Source organism: Ylistrum balloti, unplaced genomic scaffold (genome assembly GCF_031769215.1).
Source record: "Ylistrum balloti isolate Yb309-2 unplaced genomic scaffold, AGI_CSIRO_Ybal_v1 Utg370760, whole genome shotgun sequence".
Taxonomy (NCBI): Eukaryota; Metazoa; Mollusca; class Bivalvia; order Pectinida; family Pectinidae; genus Ylistrum; species Ylistrum balloti.
Window position 1 is genome coordinate 438,587 of NW_026782446.1, and position 23,094 is coordinate 461,680.

The window sequence follows — 23,094 nt, forward strand, 5'->3', positions numbered from 1 at the left end:
GTCTGTAGTAGACACTATGAGGTGTTGGTGTCTGTAGTATCTGTAGTAAACACTATAAGATGTTGGTGTCTGTAGAAGACACTATGAGTTGTTGGTGTCTATAGTAGATACTATGAGTTGTTGGTGTCTATAGTAGACACTATGACTTGTTGGTGTCTGTAGTAGACACTATGAGGTGTTGGTGTCTGTAGCTATTCAATGCTTATAATTGCAGCATATTGTACAGTCCAATGTTCAATTCTGAAATTATAAAAAAAATTGAAAGCATCCCATCAGAAGTAGAAATGAATGAACATTGTTTAAATGTGAACTCAGAATGAAAAGTGTTTTTTTACAGGATTTATCATTTGATATCTTAAAGAAATGTTCAAATATTTGTAGTATTATAGTTATGCTCTCTATGTATGTAATTTCGAGAATAGCCATACATTAATGTCATCAGATAGTAATTGAAATTGAAATGCTCTTCAGAGTTCATTTCACCCAGAATCGACCCATGCAGGATAGAGAAATTACCTTAACAATATGATACAACATTGACTGCAGACATAAAGTGTATTATATCCAACTAATGTAGGGCACATGCAGCACAGGACAATTAACACCAGGTCTTTAGGTACACAAGCATTGGTGATTAGGTCTCAAGGTTATTGGGGAACAATTTTACATTTAATGAGACTGAAATCTTATTGAAAACAGAATTATAGGTTAATGGACAGACAAGGGCTTCTAAGGACAGAATTATAGGTTAATGGTCAGACAGGGGTTTTTGAGGACAGAATTATAGGTTAATAGACAAAGTAGGGTTATTGAGGACAGAATTATAGGTTAATGGACAAACTAGGGTTTTTGAGGACAGAATTATAGGTTAATAGACAAAGTAGGGTTATTGAGGACAGAATTATAGGTTAATGGACAGACCAGGGCTTCTAAGGACAGAATTATAGGTTAATGGACAAACTAGGGTTTTTGAGGACAGAATTATAGGTTAATGGACAAACTAGGGTTATTGAGGACATAATTATAGGTTAATGGACAGACCAGGGCTTCTAAGGACAGAATTATAGGTTAATGGACAAACTAGGGTTATTGAGGACATAATTATAGGTTAATGGACAGACTAGGGTTATTGAGGACAGAATAATAGGTTAATGGACAAACTAGGGTTATTGAGGACATAATTATAGGTTAATGGACAAACTAGGGTTATTGAGGACATAATTATAGGTTAATGGACAAACTAGGGTTATTGAGGACATAATTATAGGTTAATGGACAAACTAGGGTTATTGAGGACATAATTATAGGTTAATGGACAAACTAGGGTTATTGAGGACATAATTATAGGTTAATAGACAAACTAGGGTTATTTAGGACAGAATTATAGGTTAATAGACCAACTAAGGTTATTGAGGACAGAATTATAGGTTAATGGACAAGCTAGGGTTATTGAGGACAGAATTATAGGTTAATGGTCAAACTAAGGTCATTGAGTATATAATCATAAATTAATTGTCAAACTATTAAGAGGATAATGATAGGTTAACGGCCAAGGTGAGGCTTATTGATGACTATATTATCATGTTAATGATAAAAATATAATAACTGAAGAGAGAATTATAGGTTAATGGTCAAATTATAATAACTGAAGACAGAACTATAGGTTAATGGTATGATAACTGAAGACAGAACTATAGGTTAATGGCATGATAACTGAAGACAGAACTATAGGTTAATGGTCAAATTATCATAACTGAAGACAGAACTATAGGTTAATGGTAACACTGTTGAGGACAGATCTCAGGTTTGGATATGTTTAGACTATAAAGATCACAATAACTTAACTCAATGGTAAATATGTTTAAATAAAGGTCCTTAATCAAATTTGAAAGTCACAAGGGTCAAATATGTAAAGCTTCAAATAAAATATCTTTGAAATGTTTTGATTCGTAAAGTTGGTTATTAATATAAACAAATTTAGAAATTATAAGTTAAAAATTATAAAGTCATAAATTAAAAGGCAACTTATAAATATTATATATATGTATTGTGCTATCTAGGTTTGTAAAGGTTTACAGAATTCTTCGTTTCCTTGATTTATCCCTGAAAATAACCCAACATATCGTTCTTTAAATCATTCCTCCTCTACAGATGTGATGATAACTATACGGGCTCATTATTCTTCAGTGAGTTGGACGTCACAGCAATGTATTACTACGGTTGCCAGTTGTTACATTAGACCGACCAAATGTACCAGGTCATTGGTGATTGTTTCACCAATGTACACAAAAGTTTAGGCATGCTTGAGAATTATCCTGCAGTCCAACATGCTCCAGACTGACATTCGGTACCAGAATGGACAAATTTGCCCCATCAGAGTCGGGTGTAGATGCATCTGTAGACGCATCGCTGTACATACCGTTTCTATCACATCGAGCTATGGCATGGATCATGTTGTGGCAGATCACTGACAACCTGCATCTCCACATTCCTCCAACTGCACAAATTTCTGCTGTCAGGCATTTTACATAGGATGAATGTTTTCATGCGAGGGATAGCATCTCCCCAGGTCTATATAGTAAACAGGACATGTCTTTCATTCATATTTTTTTCTTAGGAAACATCCACAATTTGCCTGATAGTGTTGTACCTAAGAAATGAGATAGGAAATGTACTGCAACAATATACATGATCCGTCTATCGTGTCTTGGTATCAGCATCCATGAAAACTACATTTTAAAGTTTAGATTTGTCCGTTATAAAGTATTTTTCATTACATGGAACCCTGTTATCAGTGTAACAATACCCTTTACATGTTACGACCACACATATGTCCTTCTGGAGTAGTGATTGGCTGAAAGTTTCTATAGTTTCAATTGGGACATCATTAATATTGTTTTATCCTATAACTGGCACTGCTATTGTCAGAATACACCTGCCACATATATTTTTGCTGTTTTCGGCAGTGACAGAAAACAGCTGTATTTTAGCAAGAAGGGTAATTCCACAGAATTACTCTCTGAATTTACTTAAGTATTACATTTAGAAATATAAATAGTTGTTGAAATATGCAATTTTATAAGTTGAAATGAACAAGTTGATTATGGAAATTCATAAAATCTCTGTTATATCCGATGAATTTGGAACAATGTTTCTGTGCAGTGCAATCATTTTGGCATCGATCATCAGGCAAAATTCAGTGTAACATCAACGTCATGTAAACACAGATTGAACAACAAAACTGTTTAAGTTTCAGAAATCTGATCATCAATCAGTGTTGAAGGATAAATAGAATACACGGTAGGAGTCTTGAAATATAAGCTGTATCTTGGTTCGGAACGGGAAGACAAAAGTGCCTCGCCAGAGACTTGCCACTTTTGTCTTTCTTCACCCTCACCAAAATACAGCTGATGTTTTAAGACACCGACCATGTATTCTCTATATATGCACTGTGGTGTCAGAAAGAAAGAGTCATAAAGCTGAAATTGTGTATCAATGCTGTTTTCATGATTAAATTCAAAAGAATAAATATTGTTTAATAAACAAAATTATACATTTGTTACTATTCCATATAAAGATTTAGAAAATTCACAAATGAATTTACTATACCAGAGACATTAACAAAATGAATAAGACATCTATAGGACATGCACCATTCACAGGCAGTAGAAGTTAGGACTTTAAGGAATTTGCTAAATTTCCTCTAGGGGGCACCACCCCTTAGGCCCAGGGGGATCAAGCACCGCTCACCTGCAGTAGAAGTTAGGACCATAGGGGAGACAGGGTTTAACAAATTGAGTTTTTCTTTACTAAATGATGTTACAGACCAAATGTGGAATATTGATCCAGTCATTCTTTTACAGACAAGAGGCCCATGGGCCTTAACGGTCATCTGACAAAAAGCAAGCCAAACCTAGAAAGTGGGTTGAGGTCATTCATTTGAACAAACTTGGTAGCCTCTCCTCCAAGCATCTTACAGGCCCAATGTCAGCACTCATGGACTTTTGCTTGTTGAGAAGAAGTCGTTTGTATATTTTAACATATTTGACCCCTGTGACCTTGAAAGTGGGTTGAGGTCATTCATTTGAATAAACTTGGTAGCCTTTCCTCCCAGCATGCTACAGACCCAATATCGGCACTCATAGACTTTTGCTTATTGAGATGAAGTCCTTTGTATGTTTTAACATATTTGACCCCTGTGACCTTGAAAGTGGGCCAAGGTCATTCATTTGAACAAACTTTGTAGGGCTCCATGCCAGCATGCTATGGGCCAAGTATTAGCCCCCTAGGCCTTCTAGTATTTGAGAAGAAGTTATTTAAAGATTTTGACATATTTGACCCCTGCGACCTTGAAAGTTGTTCAAGGTCATTCATTTAAATAAACTTGGTAGCCTTTCCTCCCAGCATGCTACAGACCCAATATCGGCACTCATAGACTTTTGCTTATTGAGATGAAGTCCTTTGTATATTTTAACATATTTGACCCCTGTGACCTTGAAAGTGGGCCAAGGTCATTCATTTGAACAAACTTTGTAGGGCTCCATGCCAGCATGCTATGGGCCAAGTATTAGCCCCCTAGGCCTTCTAGTATTTGAGAAGAAGTTATTTAAAGATTTTGACATATTTGACCCCTGTGACCTTGAAAGTTGTTCAAGGTCATTCATTTAAACAAACTTGATAGCCCTTCATCCCAGCATGCCACAGGCACAATATCAGCAATCTGAGCCTTTTGGTTATTGAGAAGAAGTTGTTTAAAGATTTTAACATATTTGACCCCTGTGACCTTTAAAGTGGGTCAAGGTCATTCATTTGAACAAACTTGGTAGTCCTTCATCCCAGCATGCTACAGGCCTTATTTTAGTTGCCTGGGCCTTTTGATTACTGAGAAGAAGTCCTTTGAAGATTTAAAGACATTTGACCCCTGTGACCTTGAATGAAGGTCAAGGTCATTCATTTGAACAAACTTGGTAGGGTTTCATCAAAGCAAGCTACAGGCTAAATATTAGTTGCCTGGGCCTTCCAGTTATTGAGAAGAAGTTGTTTGAAGATTTTAAGACATTTGACCCCTGTGACCTTGAATGAAGGTCAAGGTCATTCTTTTTAACAAACTTGGTAGGGCTTCATCAAAGCAAGCTACAGGCCAAATATTAGTTGCCTGGGCCTTCCAATTATTGAGAAGAAGTCGTTTGAATGAAAAGTTTACGGACGGCGCACGGCGCATGGCGCACGGCGGACGACGACATACGAAGCATGATGACTATAGGTCATCGGACCCTTCGGGTCAGATGACCTAAAAAAAAGGATTTTAAAGAATGTGCTTAAGTTGTCCTTTTGAAAAACTATAAAATATGAATATTTAGATGGCACTGCACTGTTTTATATATATATCAATTGTTGGTTGACCTACTTATCACTGATATAGGGAACATCTTTCTATATCATTTATTCAATATATTCAATCTAGCACTATATCGTTGTTGATGACATTGATGGAGACAGATTTCACAACAAGGATTTGATTGAGAATTACAATATGAATATCAGTAGGCCTAATACTGTCTCCAGATTTTACAAAAAGAACTTGAGCAAGTCTAGTCCTGTCTCCAGAACATACAACAGGGACATGAGTTTGTCTAGTAGCCTTCTTCAGATTTACTACAGAGATCTGTGTCCAGATTTTTCAAACATGAAAATCTATTACTGCCTCCAGAATTTACAAAAGGGACACAGACTTATAAATAAGTCTTGTCCTGCCACTGGATTTTATAACAGGGACTTGAGTAAGTCTATTCCTGATGTCTGTTCATGACATTGAGGGTATAAGGTTTCAGACCTGTGTATAGGGTTATAACAGATCTGTCATATGCATCATTTACAGTAAAAACAGCCTGCAGAGACTGACAGCTTCATCAGCTGGCCCACACATTCACCAACAGCAAAACACATGTATTTTCCTCTACACCAATCACACAGTAAACGTAGCTACATTTAGTCCTGATCTATATTGATGGGGGCTATTCTGATGTCTTAACATAGGTATCCTTCAACAACTTTCATTCTTTTTTCATTAATTTGTTTCTCATTTCCCTACAAATCAACCAAGGGGGATATGTTAAATGTACATACCTTAATTAAAAAGATAAAATTCTATGTCAAATAATGTTTGGAAAAATAGCTGGAGGGAGTTCCATTTTATTCCTGATGAAAAGTAATGTAAGGTTTTGATTTTCGTTTTCATGGAGGTAATTTCAGATAACAATACCTGGCCTCAGTCAAAGCGTCAGAAAATATTGACAAAAATACTAAATCATATCTTCACTTTCATCACTTTTTACTCCTAGCTGATAAACATGATGACAAACTCCTTCCTGAAGGAAGAGAATCTTCCAAATGTCTTAACTAGAAAAAGGAATACCTCATAGGCTTTACGATGTTCAGGAAATCAGATGTCATTTTATCTTATCAGGAATCTGTGATAAAAATATATAATTCAATATTAAGAACAAAAGGCCATTACAGGTAACAGTGTTGGTAATTTGTGAGGTAAAATAATTCTGTTTGACTGTGGACAGTGGTAATTTGAAAATGACAAACACTGCTTGCAGCTCATGTTTTCCAAAATGACATGATTCGACTGAACTTCTCGACAGTGTAATACCACAGCAAACTTTTGTAGTTCATGGAAACATTTTAGTGGGAATTCACTGAAAATTTTCGATTCATAAAATGTATCTCCAACATATCTAAATTTATAGAACAGCTCAAAAATATTACAAAACAATTTAGCTTTAACACACTTGGTTTTTGAAACATGCACTCCCTTATCCTGACTTTAAATTTGAAAACTTTTTTCTAACAGATGTTTCCTTTATTCAGAAGTCAGGCTAATTATCTCCTCCTACATTGGAACTTGACAATTAGACGTGACCTGACCACATTTTGGTTGGAGGGTGGAGGGGGCGGGGAAGGTGTCATAGAAAGCTAATATCTCAAATTGTTATGTCTGACATAAATTTAACACTGCAAGAAGTTGTGGGTATACAACCCTAGTTGAAAGAATTCGGAAAGTGTCTCATGTTTGACCTCTAAAAGACTCTTAAAAGTCATTGTAACATAATAAAACTGTTTATTGGACTAGCTGTCAGTGTATTTGGAATGTTCTCCCTTGGCACTAATCTGAGAAATCCTTTGGTCTGATCAGCAGTGTATGGTGATGATCTTGGAGGTATCAGTGTTGTGGTTAAGTACAGAGACAAATTGGCTACGATATACTACCAAAACACTCTGTTAAAAAGTCTACACCCACCATAGATATAGTGAGTACTGTACTCATTGAGTCTGTTGTAGGAGACCGTTTTGTATCCACAGTGACATGGGAGCCAGCTATCCACAGGCCCCAAATTGCTGTAAATTAGCGCCAGCAGTTTAGGTGGTGAATAAATATGCTTCTTGTTAGGAACATTATCAGATATTTAGCAGAAAAACTGGTCTCCCCTACAGAGGGGAACACAAACTGTGGTCTAGGGTTTCTGGCACCTCAGAGATGGGAGTCAGGGTGAGAGGCATCACATTTTTACACCTCTGTAATTGGAGTGGGGAACTGAGGAATGAAGCAATCCGAGGGGATTTAGACCTGTAGGGCTCCACGGAATACTAAACACACTTAATAGAAGAACATGTGTTTAAAAACCTTCCTTCACCTGAAGGGTCATACTGTAATATCATTTAAAAAAAAAAATTCAATTTGTAAATTTTGTATCTCCAGCTCACTCTTGGTGTTCAGAGTTTGGTAGATGAAGTATGTTTTTTTTTTATTACATTATTAAAGATAAGTCTAAAAACATAAAATTCTCAAAATCCTGAGAATTGACTCTTATTCGAAAAGAAAATGATAAACATGGTGACCAACTCTGCTACTTTGCAAAATGTGACTTGACATTCATGTTGTTTCAAAAATTTTACAATGAATAAGAAAGTGTAATGAATTCATAGTTTATTTGTTGGGCAAACAGCACAGGTCATTTAAAGGCAGGTAATCTTGTAGTAGCTGGTGATAACCTCATTGAACAACATACTGGAGGCCCATTATATACTGTCAAGAGCAATGGGGGTTAAGTGTCTTGTCTAAGGACACAATCAGGACAGCACAAACCAGTCTGATTCACAGTCTCCTGGGAAATCAAATCACTGTAGGGAGAGTTGAACCACACACTTCAGGTCTTCATCTACGTCTATATAACTAAACACTCTAATTGACGGAGTTATCGCTGTTCTCTGTTAACTTATTGTATTATAAAGCTTCAGTCATTTATAAGCATTTTATTATCATTTAATTTTCTTCTATTTTTGTTCATCTGATAATAATAAATTCTACTTGAAGGGGCAATTAAAGCTGAATGGTCACACTTTATAGTGTTATCAAACTGCAATGTCTTATAACCTAAATATAGTTTATGTGAACTCAACTTGAAGACAGTCAAAACATTTCACAAAACTGCAAACATTTGAAACAAATGAGAGATATGACTCAAAACAACAAGCAAAAATCATTGTAAACACAATTTAATACAAACCACAGGTATTACTCAACACAAACCAAAGGTATTACTCAACACAAACCAAAGGTATTACTCAACACAAACCACAGGTATTACTCAACATAAACCACAGGTATTACTCAATATAGCTCAATACAAACCACAGGTATTACTCAATACAAACCACAGGTATTACTCAATACAAACCACAGGTATAACTCAATACAAACCACAGGTATTACTCAACACAAACCACAGGTAGATCTCAATACAAACCACAGGCATTACTCAATACAAACCACAGGTTTTACAAACCACAGGTATTACTCAATACAAACCACAGGTATTACTCAATACAAACCACAGGTATTACTTAATACAAACCACAGGTAGAACTCAATACAAACCACCAGGTATTACTCAATACAAACCACATGTATTACTCAATACAAACCACAGGTATTACTCAATACAAACCACAGGTATTACTCAATACAAACCACAGGTATTATTCAATACAAACCACAGGTATAACTCAATACAAACCACAGGTATTACTCAATACAAACTACAGGTATAACTCAATATAGCTCAATACAAACCACAGATAGAACTCAATACAAACCACAGGTATTACTCAATACAAACCACAGGTATTACTCAATACAAACCACAGGTATTACTCAATACAAACCACAGGTAGAACTCAATACAAACCACCAGGTATTACTTAATACAAACCACAGGTAGAACTCAATACAAACCACAGGTATTTCTCTATACAAAAACAGGTAGAACTCAATACAAACTACAGGTATTACTCAATACAAACCACAGGTATTACTCAATACAAACCACAGGTAGAACTCAATACAAACCACCAGGTATTACTCAATACAAACCACAGGTATTACTCAATACAAACCACAGGTATAACTCAATACAGGTAGAACTCAATACAAACCACAGGTATTACTCAATACAAACCACAGGTATTACTCAATACAAACCACAGGTATTACTCAATACAAACCACAGGTATTTCTCTATACAAAAACAGGTAGAACTCAATACAAACTACAGGTATTACTCAATATAGCTCAATACAAACTTCAGGTATTACCCAATATAGCTTAATACAAACATCAGGTATTACTCAATACAGCTCAATGCAAACTTCAGGTATTACTCAATATAGCTCAATACAAACTACAGGTATTACTCAATATAGCTCAATACAAACTTGAGGTAGAACTTTGTATAAACTACAGGTATACATACAGAACATTTGATAACTGTGAAAATAGTTAATTCTTGATAAAATCATTTCAACAAAATGTCTGAGCTAGTTATGTGTGCCACTCTTTTAGTGAATTTTAACCCTGTCAGTCTGATTTGATATAAACGTTTATCACCAGGCTCTGTATTTTCTGTTAAGACACACATGTAATTGGTTGTGACAGCCTTGAGGGCCTTCATTTATCTTTAGCAACATTGGGCAATTTGGTCATGTGTCTTACTAATCCTAGTCACCTACTTGAAACGATAAACTATTCAAAAATTAATTATTATTAATTTACAAACAGATAAAGTGATTGATGTTAACATTAATTTGAAATTCAGAAAACATGGATTTAGACATTAACCAGGTGGATGACAAAATTATGAGGTTTTTCATCGGTGTTAGAGGAATTAATACTAGTTATGTCCATCAAGCCATGCTACAAACTTTAATGTAAACAATACTACAAACAAGTTCTGGCATTTATACATTTTCCTATAGGCTTGTTACAGTAAACACTAAGTGTACATGCGTACAAGTCCCTCTACATCAGTATTTAAGGCAATAAAGGCTGGAAGGAAATCTTAAACAGATAGAAATTAAAGACAATAACTGATTTATAAAACAGAATAAAAGTTCTAATGAGGCCATACCTTAAATAATATATGTTCTGAAAATCCAGTCACCACTAATCTATTTGTCCAACAATCCAGTCACCTCTAATCTATTTGTCCAACAATCCAGTCACCACTAATCTATTTGTCCAACAATCAAGTCACTTCTAATCTATTTGTCCAACAATTCATTCACCACTAATCTATTTGTCCAACAACTCATTCACCACTAATCTATTTGTTTCCAGTCACTTCTAATCTATTTGTCCAACAATTCATTCACCACTAATCTATTTGTCCAACAACTCATTCACCACTAATCTACTTTTCCAACAATCCAGTCACCACTAATTTATTTGTCCAACAATTCATTCACCACTAATCTATTTGTCCAACAATTTATTCACCACTAATCTATTTGTCCAACAATTCATTCACCGCTAATCTATTTGTCCAACAATTCATTCACCACTAATCTATTTGTCCAACAATCCAGTCACCACTTATCTATTTGTCCAACAATCCAGTCACCACTAATCTATTTGTACAATAATCCAGTCACCACTAATCCATAGTTTGATTACTACTAAGAAGGACAATAGTTGGATTATCTACTGAGAAGGAGGGTAGATGGATTATCTACTGAGAAGGTGGCCAGTTGGATTAACTACTGAGAAGGTGGCCAGTTGGATTATCTACTGAGAAGGAGGGTAGTTGGATTATCTACTGGAAAGGAGGGTAGTTGGATTATCTACTGAGAAGGAGGGTAGTTGGATTATCTACTGAGAAGGAGGGTAGTTGGATTATCTACTGAGAAGGAGGGTAGTTGGATTATCTACTGAGAAGGAGGGTAGTTGGATTATCTACTGTTTATCAGGAGGGTAGTTGGATTATCTACTGAGAAGGAGGGTAGATTATCTACTGGATTATCTACTGAGGAGGAGGGTAGTTGGATTATCTACTAGTTGGATTATCTACTGAGGAGGGTAGATGGATTATCTACTGAGAAGGAGGGTAGTTGGATTATCTACTGAGAAGGAGGGTAGTTGGATTATCTACTGAGAAGGAGGGTAGTTGGATTATCTACTGAGGAGGGTAGTTGGATTATCTACTGAGAAGGAGGGTAGTTGGATTATCTACTGAGCAGGAGGGTAGTTGGATTTTCTTCTGAGGAGGGTAGTCTGATTATCTTCTGAGAAGGAGGGTAGTTGGATTATCTACTGAGAAGGAGGGTAGTTGGATTATCTACTGAGAAGGAGGGTAGTTGGATTATCTACTGAGAAGGAGGGTAGTTGGATTATCTACTGAGAAGGAGGGTAGTTGGATTATCTACTGAGAAGGAGGGTAGTTGGATTATCTACTGAGAAGGAGGGTAGTTGGATTATCTACTGAGAAGGAGGGTAGTTGGATTATCTACTGAGAAGGAGGGTAGTTGGATTATCTACTGAGAAGGAGGGTAGTTGGATTATCTACTGAGAAGGAGATTATCTACTGAGAAGGAGGTAGTTGGATTATCTACTGAGAAGGAGGGTGAGAAGTTGGGAGGGTAGTTGGATTATCTACTGAGAGGAGGGTAGTTGGGAGGAGGGTAGTTGGTGGATTATCTACTGAGGAAGGAGTTGGATTATCTACTGAGAAGGAGGGTAGATGGATTATCTACTGAGAAGGAGGGTAGTTGGATTATCTACTGAGAAGGAGGGTAGATGGATTATCTACTGAGAAGGAGGGTAGTTGGATTATCTACTGAGAAGGAGGGTAGTTGGATTATCTACTGAGAAGGAGGGTAGTTGGATTATCTACTGAGAAGGAGGGTAGTTGGATTATCTACTGAGAAGGAGGGTAGTTGGATTATCTACTGAGAAGGAGGGTAGTTGGATTATCTACTGAGAAGGAGGGTAGTTGGATTATCTACTGAGAAGGAGGGTAGTTGGATTATCTACTGAGAAGGAGGGTAGTTGGATTATCTACTGAGAAGGAGGGTAGTTGGATTATCTACTGAGAAGGAGGGTAGTTGGATTATCTACTGAGAAGGAGGGTAGTTGGATTATCTACTGAGAAGGAGGGTAGTTGGATTATCTACTGAGGAGGGTAGATGGATTATCTACTGAGGAGGGTAGATGGATTATCTACTGAGATTATCTACTGAGGAGGGTAGTTGGATTATCTACTGAGGAGGGTAGTTGGATTATCTACTGAGAAGGAGGGTAGTTGGATTATCTACTGAGAAGGAGGGTAGTTGGATTATCTACTGAGAAGGAGGGTAGTTGGATTATCTACTGAGGAGGGTAGTTGGATTATCTACTGAGAAGGAGGGTAGTTGGATTATCTACTGAGAAGGAGGGTAGTTGGATTATCTACTGAGAAGGAGGGTAGTTGGATTATCTACTGAGAAGGAGGGTAGTTGGATTATCTACTGAGAAGGAGGGTAGTTGGATTATCTACTGAGGAGGAGGGTAGTTGGATTATCTACTGAGAAGGAGGGTAGTTGGATTATCTACTGAGAAGGAGGGTAGTTGGATTATCTACTGTAGTTGGATTATCTACTGAGAAGGAGGGTAGTTGGATTATCTACTGAGAAGGAGGGTAGTTGGATTATCTACTGAGGAGGGTAGTTGGATTATCTACTGAGGAGGAGGGTAGTTGGATTATCTACTGAGAAGGAGGGTAGTTGGATTATCTACTGAGAAGGAGGGTAGTTGGATTATCTACTGAGAAGGAGGGTAGTTGGATTATCTACTGAGAAGGAGGGTAGTTGGATTATCTACTGAGTAGGGTAGTTGGATTATCTACTGAGAAGGAGGGTAGTTGGATTATCTACTGAGAAGGAGGGTAGTTGGATTATCTACTGAGAAGGAGGGTAGTTGGATTATCTACTGAGAAGGAGGGTAGTTGGATTATCTACTGAGAAGGAGGGTAGTTGGATTATCTACTGAGAAGGAGGGTAGTTGGATTATCTACTGAGAAGGAGGGTAGTTGGATTATCTACTGAGAAGGAGGGTAGATGGATTATCTACTGAGGAGGGTAGTTGGATTATCTACTGAGGAGGAGGGTAGTTGGATTATCTACTGAGGAGGAGTAGTTGGATTATCTACTGAGGAGGAGGATAGTTGGATTATCTACTGAGGAGGAGGGTAGTTGGATTATCTACTGAGGAGGAGGGTAGATGGATTATCTACTGAGGAGGAGGGTAGTTGGATTATCTACTGAGGAGGGTAGTTGGATTATCTACTGAGGAGGGTAGTTGGATTATCTACTGAGGAGGGTAGATGGATTATCTACTGAGAAGGAGGGTAGTTGGATTATCTACTGAGGAGGAGGGTAGTTGGATTAACTATTTATTGGTTGATGTGGAAAGATGCTTTAATTACCTAGAATATCATTAGAACAAGATAAATGTATGTTTCTGCTATCTTTATAGAGTGCTGTTAATCAAAACATCATGATTAATTTCCTGTATTTATTAAAAGTAACTTCTTGACAAAGCTGCTTCTAATAAGATTTCCAATTCTTGTGATAGAGAAATTTGGCCCTTTCTGTCCAGAATACATATGTCCTTTCCACTTTCTCTCTCTCTTTACAAAATATCAACCCCTCCCTACATCCTGAAAGAATCCCTCCCTTCCCCACCAGCCCTCAGTCATTAACAAAACACATGCGGTGGCCCCTAGTCCATAAACATGCAGTCATTAGGGTGGTGTTTTCTCTCCCCTAATCTGATGATAGATAAGCTTATCTCATGGTCAATTTGGCCATGACAGCATGGCAGGTCTGTAGCAGTCCTCAAAATCAAAGTTTTGTCATCTTACAAACAAAACCAGATTCACAATCCTGTATAACTAAACTGTTTAACCATTTTCCTTAAATCTTCTTCACAAAGACAGAATTCTATTAAAATTGTAAATTTAAATTCTTACAGGAAGTAATTAAATTTCAAGAACATATCAGTGGTGTATTATTTCATATTCATACATTAAGAATAACAACTTAGTGGCAAAAGGTACACGGCGCCAAACATCCTGGCTTGTTAATGTCTGCCATCAGGTCTCACCATGGAAATCAAATTGTTTGAATTCAAATTGATCACAAAATATGAACACTTACTACGGTTCATCTCTCAGAAAAATATGTTGTTTTTAAACTGCGACCTGTCAAGTTGACTAGGAGGTGAAGCTACAGGCTGATGTAGTCCTCCTGGTTAAGTGTATCAGAGTGCAGGCTCTGAATCAGTGTACTATGGAGGGAGGAGATGGAGGGAGGAGACTATGACCACATGGTGTATACAGACAACTCAGTTCTTCACAGGTCGCCTAGGTGTGTACACCAGGTAAAAACCTTTCAGATCAGAATCATCAGTGTACATCAGGTATAAAAAATATACCTGGAAAGTAATCACCTGACAGATGTGGACCTCTTGGAATGTATCAGGAAAGGAAGTGACAGATTACTTCACATCAGGAGAATGTGGAGTCCAAAACACTGTCAACATTTAGTAAGGGAATGTAACCATGGAATATATACTACCAGGAATGTGCAAATCTTAAATTCAAATTACTTGTGAGTATATTTTAAAACATTATCTTGTAAACATATTTTACTGAACATCATATCTTCAGATATTAAAAAAGAAGAAAATCAGTGTGGAAAAAAATATTTAATTTAAAGAATTCATATAAAAAAGTGGACAGTTGAATGAACCATTTGATATTTCACATGACTTGGGAGTACTTCTGTCTAGGGTTAACAGATACTGCAGCTCACTGCAGTACTCTGATAAGGGTCCTACCAAATCTTGGGCAGTAAACCTAGCTTGTGTTCTGGTTATACTCACGGCCAAATCTCTTCATATTGATGAATACATATTAACAGTTCAACAGTGACAAATTTGTGGGATATTTTCTAGATGTTCATAAATCTTATAAAATTGTGTGTCTTCATGGATTTAAACAGATGACAATACCCAGCAGTACAAGTAAGTATACAAATATCATTAAACTCGATAATTAGCTCAAGGTCAACAATAATAAGATTGATTAATCCTAAATTTGATGTTGGAAATATACTAAGCTGTTAAATTCAAAATTTGTCCAAATCCTGATATTTTTAAAATCATTTTTGAAATAAAATTATGTTAACTGGTCAATTTTGTACAAAAATTAATTTAAACATCAGGAAATATGGGATATAATCTCGGTATATTCCACACATCATTAGAAGACTGTTTGATTACTAGTGTTTACTAGTGGCATTTTTGTTGACTTAATGAATATCTGTATGTAATATCAAGTCTGCATGTTATAACAAGTCAAGTTGGCATTTAGGGAGAAAAGTCAGAAAAGATTATAGAATTAAATCTAATAAGTGAAAATATTTGTAGATACCCAAGGTATATGTCCTGTGTAGTATACACTTAATAACGTAGACATTTCATACTGATGTCAGACTATTTGATGTCCTGACATCCTGTTATTTATACTGATGTCAGACTATTTGATGTCCCGACATCCTGTTATTTATACTGATGTCAGAATATTTGATGTCCTGACATCCTGTTATTTATACTGATGTCAGACTATTTGATGTCCCGACATCCTGTTATTTATACTGATGTCAGACTATTTGATGTCCTGACATCCTGTTATTTATACTGATGTCAGACTATTTGATGTCCCGACATCCTGTTATTTATACTGATGTCAGACTATTTGATGTCCTGACATCCTGTTATTTATACTGATGTCAGACTATTTGATGTCCCGACATCCTGTTATTTATATTGATGTCAGACTATTTGATGTCCCGACATCCTGTTATTTATATTGATGTCAGACTATTTGATGTCCCGACATCCTGTTATTTATACTGATGTCAGACTACTTGATGTCCCGACATCCTGTTATTTATAATGATGTCAGACTATTTGATGTCCCGACATCCTGTTATTTATACTGATGTCAGACTATTTGATGTCCTGACATCCTGTTATTTATACTGATGTCAGACTATTTGATGTCCCGACATCCTGTTATTTATACTGATGTCAGACTATTTGATGTCCTGACATCCTGTTATTTATACTGATGTCAGACTATTTGATGTCCTGATATCCTGTTATTTATACTGATGTCAGACTATTTGATGTCCCTACATCCTGTTATTCATACTGATGTCAGACTATTTGATGTCCCGACATCCTGTTATTTATACTGATGTCAGACTATTTGATGTCCTGACATTCTACACTTTATACTGATGTCAGACTATTTGATGTCCTGACATCCTATACTTTATACTGAAGTGTTACTACACAAAATCTTTGAAACTGTCAAGATGGCCAATCAGATTAAGTTGTAATTAAGGTAAAATAATGTTCACCTGTCCTAATTAAGGAAAACCTGAAGGGAGAGGAAACTTGATGAGTATGGCAGGCCGTACAGTTGACTAGAGTGAAGTGTCAGTATATTATCAGTCTGTCTGATAACAGTGAGGTAATGAGCCTGCAATAACTACCCTACAGGGGCCACCTCACCTCCTGACCCAACCCCTAAACACACCCAAACAGGAAACAGACACAGGTGCCTCAACAACTTTTTTCATGACATATCAGTCAGAAATAACATTCAACACTTCCTGGCAGGATTTAGCGGAGCAGGAAACTAAATAGTCTCCTTAAAACCTCTAGATATAGGTTTATATAGGCATAACAATCTGTGTTTGATACATAAACAATGAATTAAACTAATCACACTTAAAACTAATTTCCTGTCACAGTAATTAAGATACTGACCTGTAATACTGTTTTCTTCATATAGTCATACATTTGTTCTCCTTCATTAACATTGAGAAACATTTACAGACAGCTAGATGATAAAAATATCAGTTAAATACCTATAAAAAAAATATCTTTGGAGATTTCATTGAGGTTGTTCCAAGCAATGAGGAATTTTAACTGTTAATAAACATAGTTATAAAATCTCGTGAAATCATGTCAATTTTTTTACAACAAATCCTAAAAATTCAAAGTTTCAGCTTGTACATGAATTCTGCATCACATATCAAGACAACTTTTTATCTTAATCTTGAAAACTACAACCAGAAAGAAGCTTGGTTGTGTAAATTAATATTTCACTGATGTTAAATTTTCATTTTGCGTACATTTAATAAAATTTTGTAAACTCGACAATTTCTGACATATGTAGGACAGTCCATCTGATGAGTACGAGATCTGACAGGTGTCAGTCTTGTACATCATGAGAATGACAACCATCGTACCTGTCTTAGTGGTTAACTACACCTGTACAGATATAGGTATTACTAATCTTAAAATTGCTTACTTTTTCTTTCTTGTTTCTTTTTTAAGAAAATTAAAAAGTGTTAATTTTACAATATTGTCATTCATTGTGTCAGTAGTGCTAAGTTTGTAACATTTTTATCTTATTATCATAATTTATAAATATAATTTGTCTGTTCAAGGTTAGCACAAACATTTATTTCTGGTTAAATTGATACATGCAGTCAAAACCACAATGGTGTGAATTCATTTCATTTAATTAAGAATCAATTTTCTGTCTTTTTTATTTAAATCTAAATGTTGAATTTAAATATTTTCAATAACTCCTTTTTCATTTAGAAAATCCAAATCCTTGTAGCTCTACAGACATTAAATCCAACGCTGTGAATCCGCCTGTTAATAAATGGATACATGAACTTGATTTCAAACTTAATAAAGTTTTAATTTGTCTGGAATGGAGGCGGTTTAGAAAGGTTATCCCCTTCATACTGCACAGATTCTCAAACATGTTAAACAAATGTGACATGCAGGTCATCACTTCTCTTAGCACTGATGGTACGACTATGAATGTGATCTCTCATTTATCAATAATTGTCAGCAGTGTATTATCGAGAGTTTCGTGTTCCGAGCCCGTCTATAATATAACCACATCGAGATTAATGTGTCCAAGTTTTAAAAGAAGAGACGAAAACAGAAAAGAAACTTAATAACAAGAAAATTGGACAAAGTTATGACACTTTTATTGGCTGTGGTGTGTCAAAGTTTTTTAAAACAGTTATAAATACAAAAAAATTGATTGCCACGATTTTCTATACATGTACTGAATAGATTTAGCAAGTGGAAAGGTTACAAATACAAAGGCTGTATACAAGGCATTGAGTGAAAAGAACTTTATTTTGAATTGTGAAAAGCTGTTTCTTCCATTCTGCCATCAATCATCACCCATGTACTCAGCTCATACACAATTCATATGGATTATGGTTTTTCTCCAAGTACATATGAAAATCTTAAGTGATAATTGGGGATGCCTATGTCTTTTTTTCTACACCCTTTTGTTAAGCCATCCAGTACTTTGTACCTGTAACATTAGCCCTCTATATATATATATATCGGCCAAAGGGATTATCGAGGCACCTAAATTTACATCACCGCTCTCGATTTAGATTTATAACTTTGTATTTTTATAATTGTCCTGTAATAAGCCCACCCACTGAATCAAAGTCAGAAGTTGAATACTTACATCCTGGTCTTAATTGTTTAAAGTACAGGTAAGTGAATATTTCACCTGTGATTTTGTGAAGTACAAATGAAATGAAAGCATAGATACAGGTCAGAGGTGGTATATTAATTTTCTAGAAGTTTACATGTAATGAAAATCCATGCATATTAATAGAGCAAGGGATGTCATATTAATTTTCTATAAGTATCGATGAAGTAATAGACTGTAATGTGTGTGCCATGGTAATTATCTCTCAGTCTGAAAAGGGGTGGCTTTGTCTGTGTCTTTAGGAACAGTAAGGGACATTGGTTGTGTGAAATGGTCTGTAGAAATGATGAGGGAATTTGGATGAGTGAATTTTCAGCCCATGAAGCGTCCCTGGTGGTAGTGTAAGACATTTTCTGGTTGTAGTACTCAGAACCTCTGTAACGTTTATATCCAGGTACATGTAAGGACCACAACTGATAATCAATAACACATTCAACACCAGCAGGAGTTGATCACCTTCTATAAACAATTGATCAAGTTACTTCACCTTCCTGATGGAAAATCTTACTTACTGATATACGGAGGAGAGCATGGTCTTTCTCAGGACAGTGGCGGGGGGGGGGGGGGGGGGGGGGGGGGAGGGGGGGGGGGGGGGGGGGGGGGGGGAGGGGAAGGGAATGAGGATGAGGATGAAGACAGTGGATGGGGATGATGATGAAGACTGTGGATGGTGATGAGGATGCGGATAGTGGATGGGGATGGGGATGATGACAGAGGATGGGGATGGGAATGAGGACAGTGGCGGGGGATGGTGATGAGGGCAGCGGATGGGGATGGTGATGAGGACAGAGGATGGGGATGGTGATGAGGACAGTGGATGGGGATGCGGATAGTGGATGGGGATGATGATGAGAACAGAGGATGGGGATGGTGATGATGACAGAGGATGGGGATGGGGATGCGGATAGTGGATGGGGATGGTGATGAGGACAGAGGATGGGGATGGTGATGAGGACAGTGGCGGGGATGGTGATGAGGGCAGTGGATGGGGATGATGATGAGGACAGTGGATGGGGATGGTGATGAGGACAGAGGATGGGGATGGGGATGAGGACAGTGGATGGGGATGGTGATGAGGACAGAGGATGGGGATGGTGATGAGGACAGTGGATGGGGATGGTGATGAGGACAGAGGATGGGGATGTTGATGAGGACAGAGAATGGGGATGGTGATGAGGACAGAGGAGGGGGATGGTGATGAGGACAGTGGATGGGGATGCGGATAGTGGATGGGGATGATGATGAGAACAGAGGATGGGGATGGTGATGATGACAGAGGATGGGGATGGGGATGCGGATAGTGGATGGGGATGGTGATGAGGACAGAGGATGGGGATGGTGATGAGGACAGTGGATGGGGATGGTGATGAGGACAGTGGATGGGGATGGTGATGAGGATAGAGGATGAGGATGGTGATGAGGACAGTTGATGGGGATGGTGATGAGGACAGAGGATGGGGATGGTGATGAGGACAGTGGATGGGGATGGTGATGAGGACAGAGGATGGGGATGGTGATGAGGACAGTGGACGGAGATGGTGATGAGGACAGTGGCGGGGGATGGTGATGAGGACAGTGGATGGGGATGGTGATGAGGACAGTGGATGGGGATGGTGATGAGGACAGAGGATGGGGATGGTGATGAGGACAGTGGATGGGGATGATGATGAGGACAGTGGTAGGGGATGGTGATGAGGACAGTGGATGGGGATGGTGATGAGGACAGAGGATGGGGATGGTGATGAGGACAGTGGATGGGGATGGTGATGAAGACAGAGGATGGGGATGGTGATAAGGACAGTGGATGGGGATGGGGATGCGGATAGTGGATGGGGATGATGATGAGGGCAGTGGATGGGGATGGTGATGATGACAGAGGATGGGGATGGGGATGCGGACAGTGGATTGGGATGGTGATGAGGACAGAGGATGGGGATGGGGATGCGGATAGAGGATGGGGATGATGATGAGGACAGTAGATGGGGATGGTGATGATGACAGAGGAGGGGGATGGTGATGAGGACAGTGGATGGGGATGGTGATGAGGACAGAGGATGGGAATGGTGATGAGGATGGGGATGGGGATGCGGACAGTTGATGGGGATGATGATGAGGACAGTAGATGGGGATGATGATGAGGACAGTAGATGGGGATGGTGATGATGACAGAGGATGGGGATGGGGATGCGGACAGTTGATGGGGATGATGATGAGGACAGTAGATGGGGATGGTGATGATGACAGAGGATGGGGATGGGGATGCGGACAGTTGATGGGGATGATGATGAGGACAGTAGATGGGGATGGTGATGATGACAGAGGATGGGGATGGGGATGCGGACAGTAGATGGGGATGATGATGAGGACAGTAGATGGGGATGGTGATGATGACAGAGGATGGGGATGGGGATGCGGATAGTGGATGGGGATGATGATGAGGACAGTAGATGGGGATGGTGATGATGACAGAGGATTGGGATGGGGATGCGGATAGAGAATGGGTATGGGGATGAAGTCTAATGGCTGGAATTCTTCAATATATCAGTTCATTACACAAGCATGTGTGAAAATTAATATGCATCTGATTTTTCAAAGATACAGCATTGGGACATTGTGTTTTTAATACCTGAATACTTTTTAATCTTTCCTTCTACCTTCCAATGATGGAGACTAACAGTTTTCTCCTGTGCCATGACTGTTATGACAGTGATAGGATAACAGAACTTTTTTGTAAGATTTTTCTACAGATATATATCTAATACTCCAGGTATTTGATGTTGTTATTTATTTGTTTGTTTTATATAGTAGTCTGTAGTAAAAGTGTGGAAGCTGGAGAGAAATCACTACATACCTGAACCTTTCACTGTATAGATTACTGGCATTTATGGTATATCATTATGATATTTTACATTGCAGACAAATATATTGGACTAGATAAGGAGGTTTTGATATATATTAAAATCCCTGTGACTTCACTGTAAGTAAGTGTCCCTGGTTGAACTATTGATTAAGGAACAGGTTATGTTTTTTATCTTATGTGTGTTGTAATGGTTCACAATGGTGGAATGTTTACCTGGTAAATTTTTTTGATTGTGTTAAAGGAGGGGAACCTGTCACCTAATGTACACAGCATACCTCCCATACCAGTCTATAGTACAGGTGATCTCTCACCTCCCATACCAGTCTATAGTACAGGTGATCTCTCACCTCCCATACCAGTCTATAGTACAGGTGATCTCTCACCTCCCATACCAGTCTATATACAGGTGATCTCTCACCTCCCATACCAGTCTATAGTACAGGTGATCTCTCACCTCCCATACCAGTCTATATACAGGTGATCTCTCACCTCCCATACCAGTCTATAGTACAGGTGATCTCTCACCTCCCATACCAGTCTATATACAGGTGATCTCTCACCTCCCATACCAGTCTATATACAGGTGATCTCTCACCTCCCATACCAGTCTATATACAGGTGATCTCTCACCTCCCATACCAGTCTATATACAGGTGATCTCTCACCTCCCATACCAGTCTATAGTACAGGTGATCTCTCACCTCCCATACCAGTCTATATACAGGTGATCTCTCACCTCCCATACCAGTCTATATACATACCAGTCTATATACAGGTGATCTCTCACCTCCCATACCAGTCTATATACAGGTGATCTCTCACCTCCCATACCAGTCTATAGGTGATCTCTCACCTCCCATACCAGTCTATATACAGGTGATCTCTCACCTCCCATACCAGTCTATATACAGGTGATCTCTCACCTCCCATACCAGTCTATATACAGGTGATCTCTCACCTCCCATACCAGTCTATATTACTGTTTTCTATTACATTCCTTTACTGTATTTTTTACTGGTGATCTCTCTCCTCCCATACCAGTCTATATACAGGTGATCTCTCACCTCCCATACCAGTCTATATACAGGTGATCTCTCACCTCCCATACCAGTCTATATACAGGTGATCTCTCACCTCCCATACCAGTCTATAGTACAGGTGATCTCTCACCTCCCATACCAGTCTATAGTACAGGTGATCTCTCACCTCCCATACCAATCTATATACAAGTGATCTCTCACCTCC

The 23,094-nt window shown here is 38.0% G+C and overlaps 3 protein-coding genes across 6 annotated transcripts in view; 1 reads left to right on the forward strand and 2 right to left on the reverse strand.

Annotated features, from left to right (window-relative positions):
- Positions 1 to 14,589, reverse strand: part of LOC132558149 (uncharacterized) — a 62,278-nt gene extending 47,689 nt beyond the window's left edge. Inside the window, exon 1 of one of the 2 annotated variants that reach the window (XM_060222682.1) lies at positions 14,536 to 14,589. In XM_060222682.1, coding sequence (XP_060078665.1) covers positions 14,536 to 14,545 — 10 coding nt within the window. In that variant the 5' untranslated portion in view covers positions 14,546 to 14,589. Of the gene's footprint in view, positions 1 to 2,419; positions 2,566 to 14,535 lie in introns of those variants that run through there. The other variant, XM_060222681.1, reaches the window with a different exon arrangement.
- Positions 1 to 23,094, forward strand: part of LOC132558148 (frizzled-5-like) — a 111,738-nt gene that overhangs the window by 18,249 nt on the left and 70,395 nt on the right. Inside the window, exon 1 of one of the 3 annotated variants that reach the window (XM_060222677.1) lies at positions 14,768 to 14,988. The exons of 1 other annotated variant lie outside the window; for it this stretch is intronic. The gene's annotated coding sequence lies outside the window, so the exon portion shown is untranslated. Of the gene's footprint in view, positions 1 to 14,767; positions 14,989 to 15,319; positions 15,404 to 23,094 lie in introns of those variants that run through there. One more of the 3 variants, XM_060222680.1, reaches the window with a different exon arrangement.
- LOC132558147 (uncharacterized) lies at positions 18,054 to 21,682 on the reverse strand. Its single transcript, XM_060222676.1, has 3 exons — positions 21,616 to 21,682; positions 19,652 to 21,520; positions 18,054 to 18,115 (listed from the first exon to the last, which is right to left on the reverse strand). The coding sequence occupies exons 1-3, from the start codon at positions 21,680 to 21,682 to the stop codon at positions 18,054 to 18,056; spliced, it is 1,998 nt and encodes a 665-aa protein (XP_060078659.1).

Bases quoted from the DNA above. Each gene is read 5' to 3' on its own strand.
- LOC132558147 (XM_060222676.1), bottom strand. From the start codon at position 21,682: ATGGCACAGGAGAAAACTGTTAGTCTCCATCATTGGAAGGTAGAAGGA. The intron at 21,521-21,615 runs GTATTAAAAACA...GATATATTGAAG, and splicing joins AAAGATTAAAAAGTATTCAG to AATTCCAGCCATTAGACTTC. The intron at 18,116-19,651 runs GTCTTCATCATC...ATTTATTAACAG, and splicing joins CATCCTCATCACCATCCACA to GCGGATTCACAGCGTTGGAT.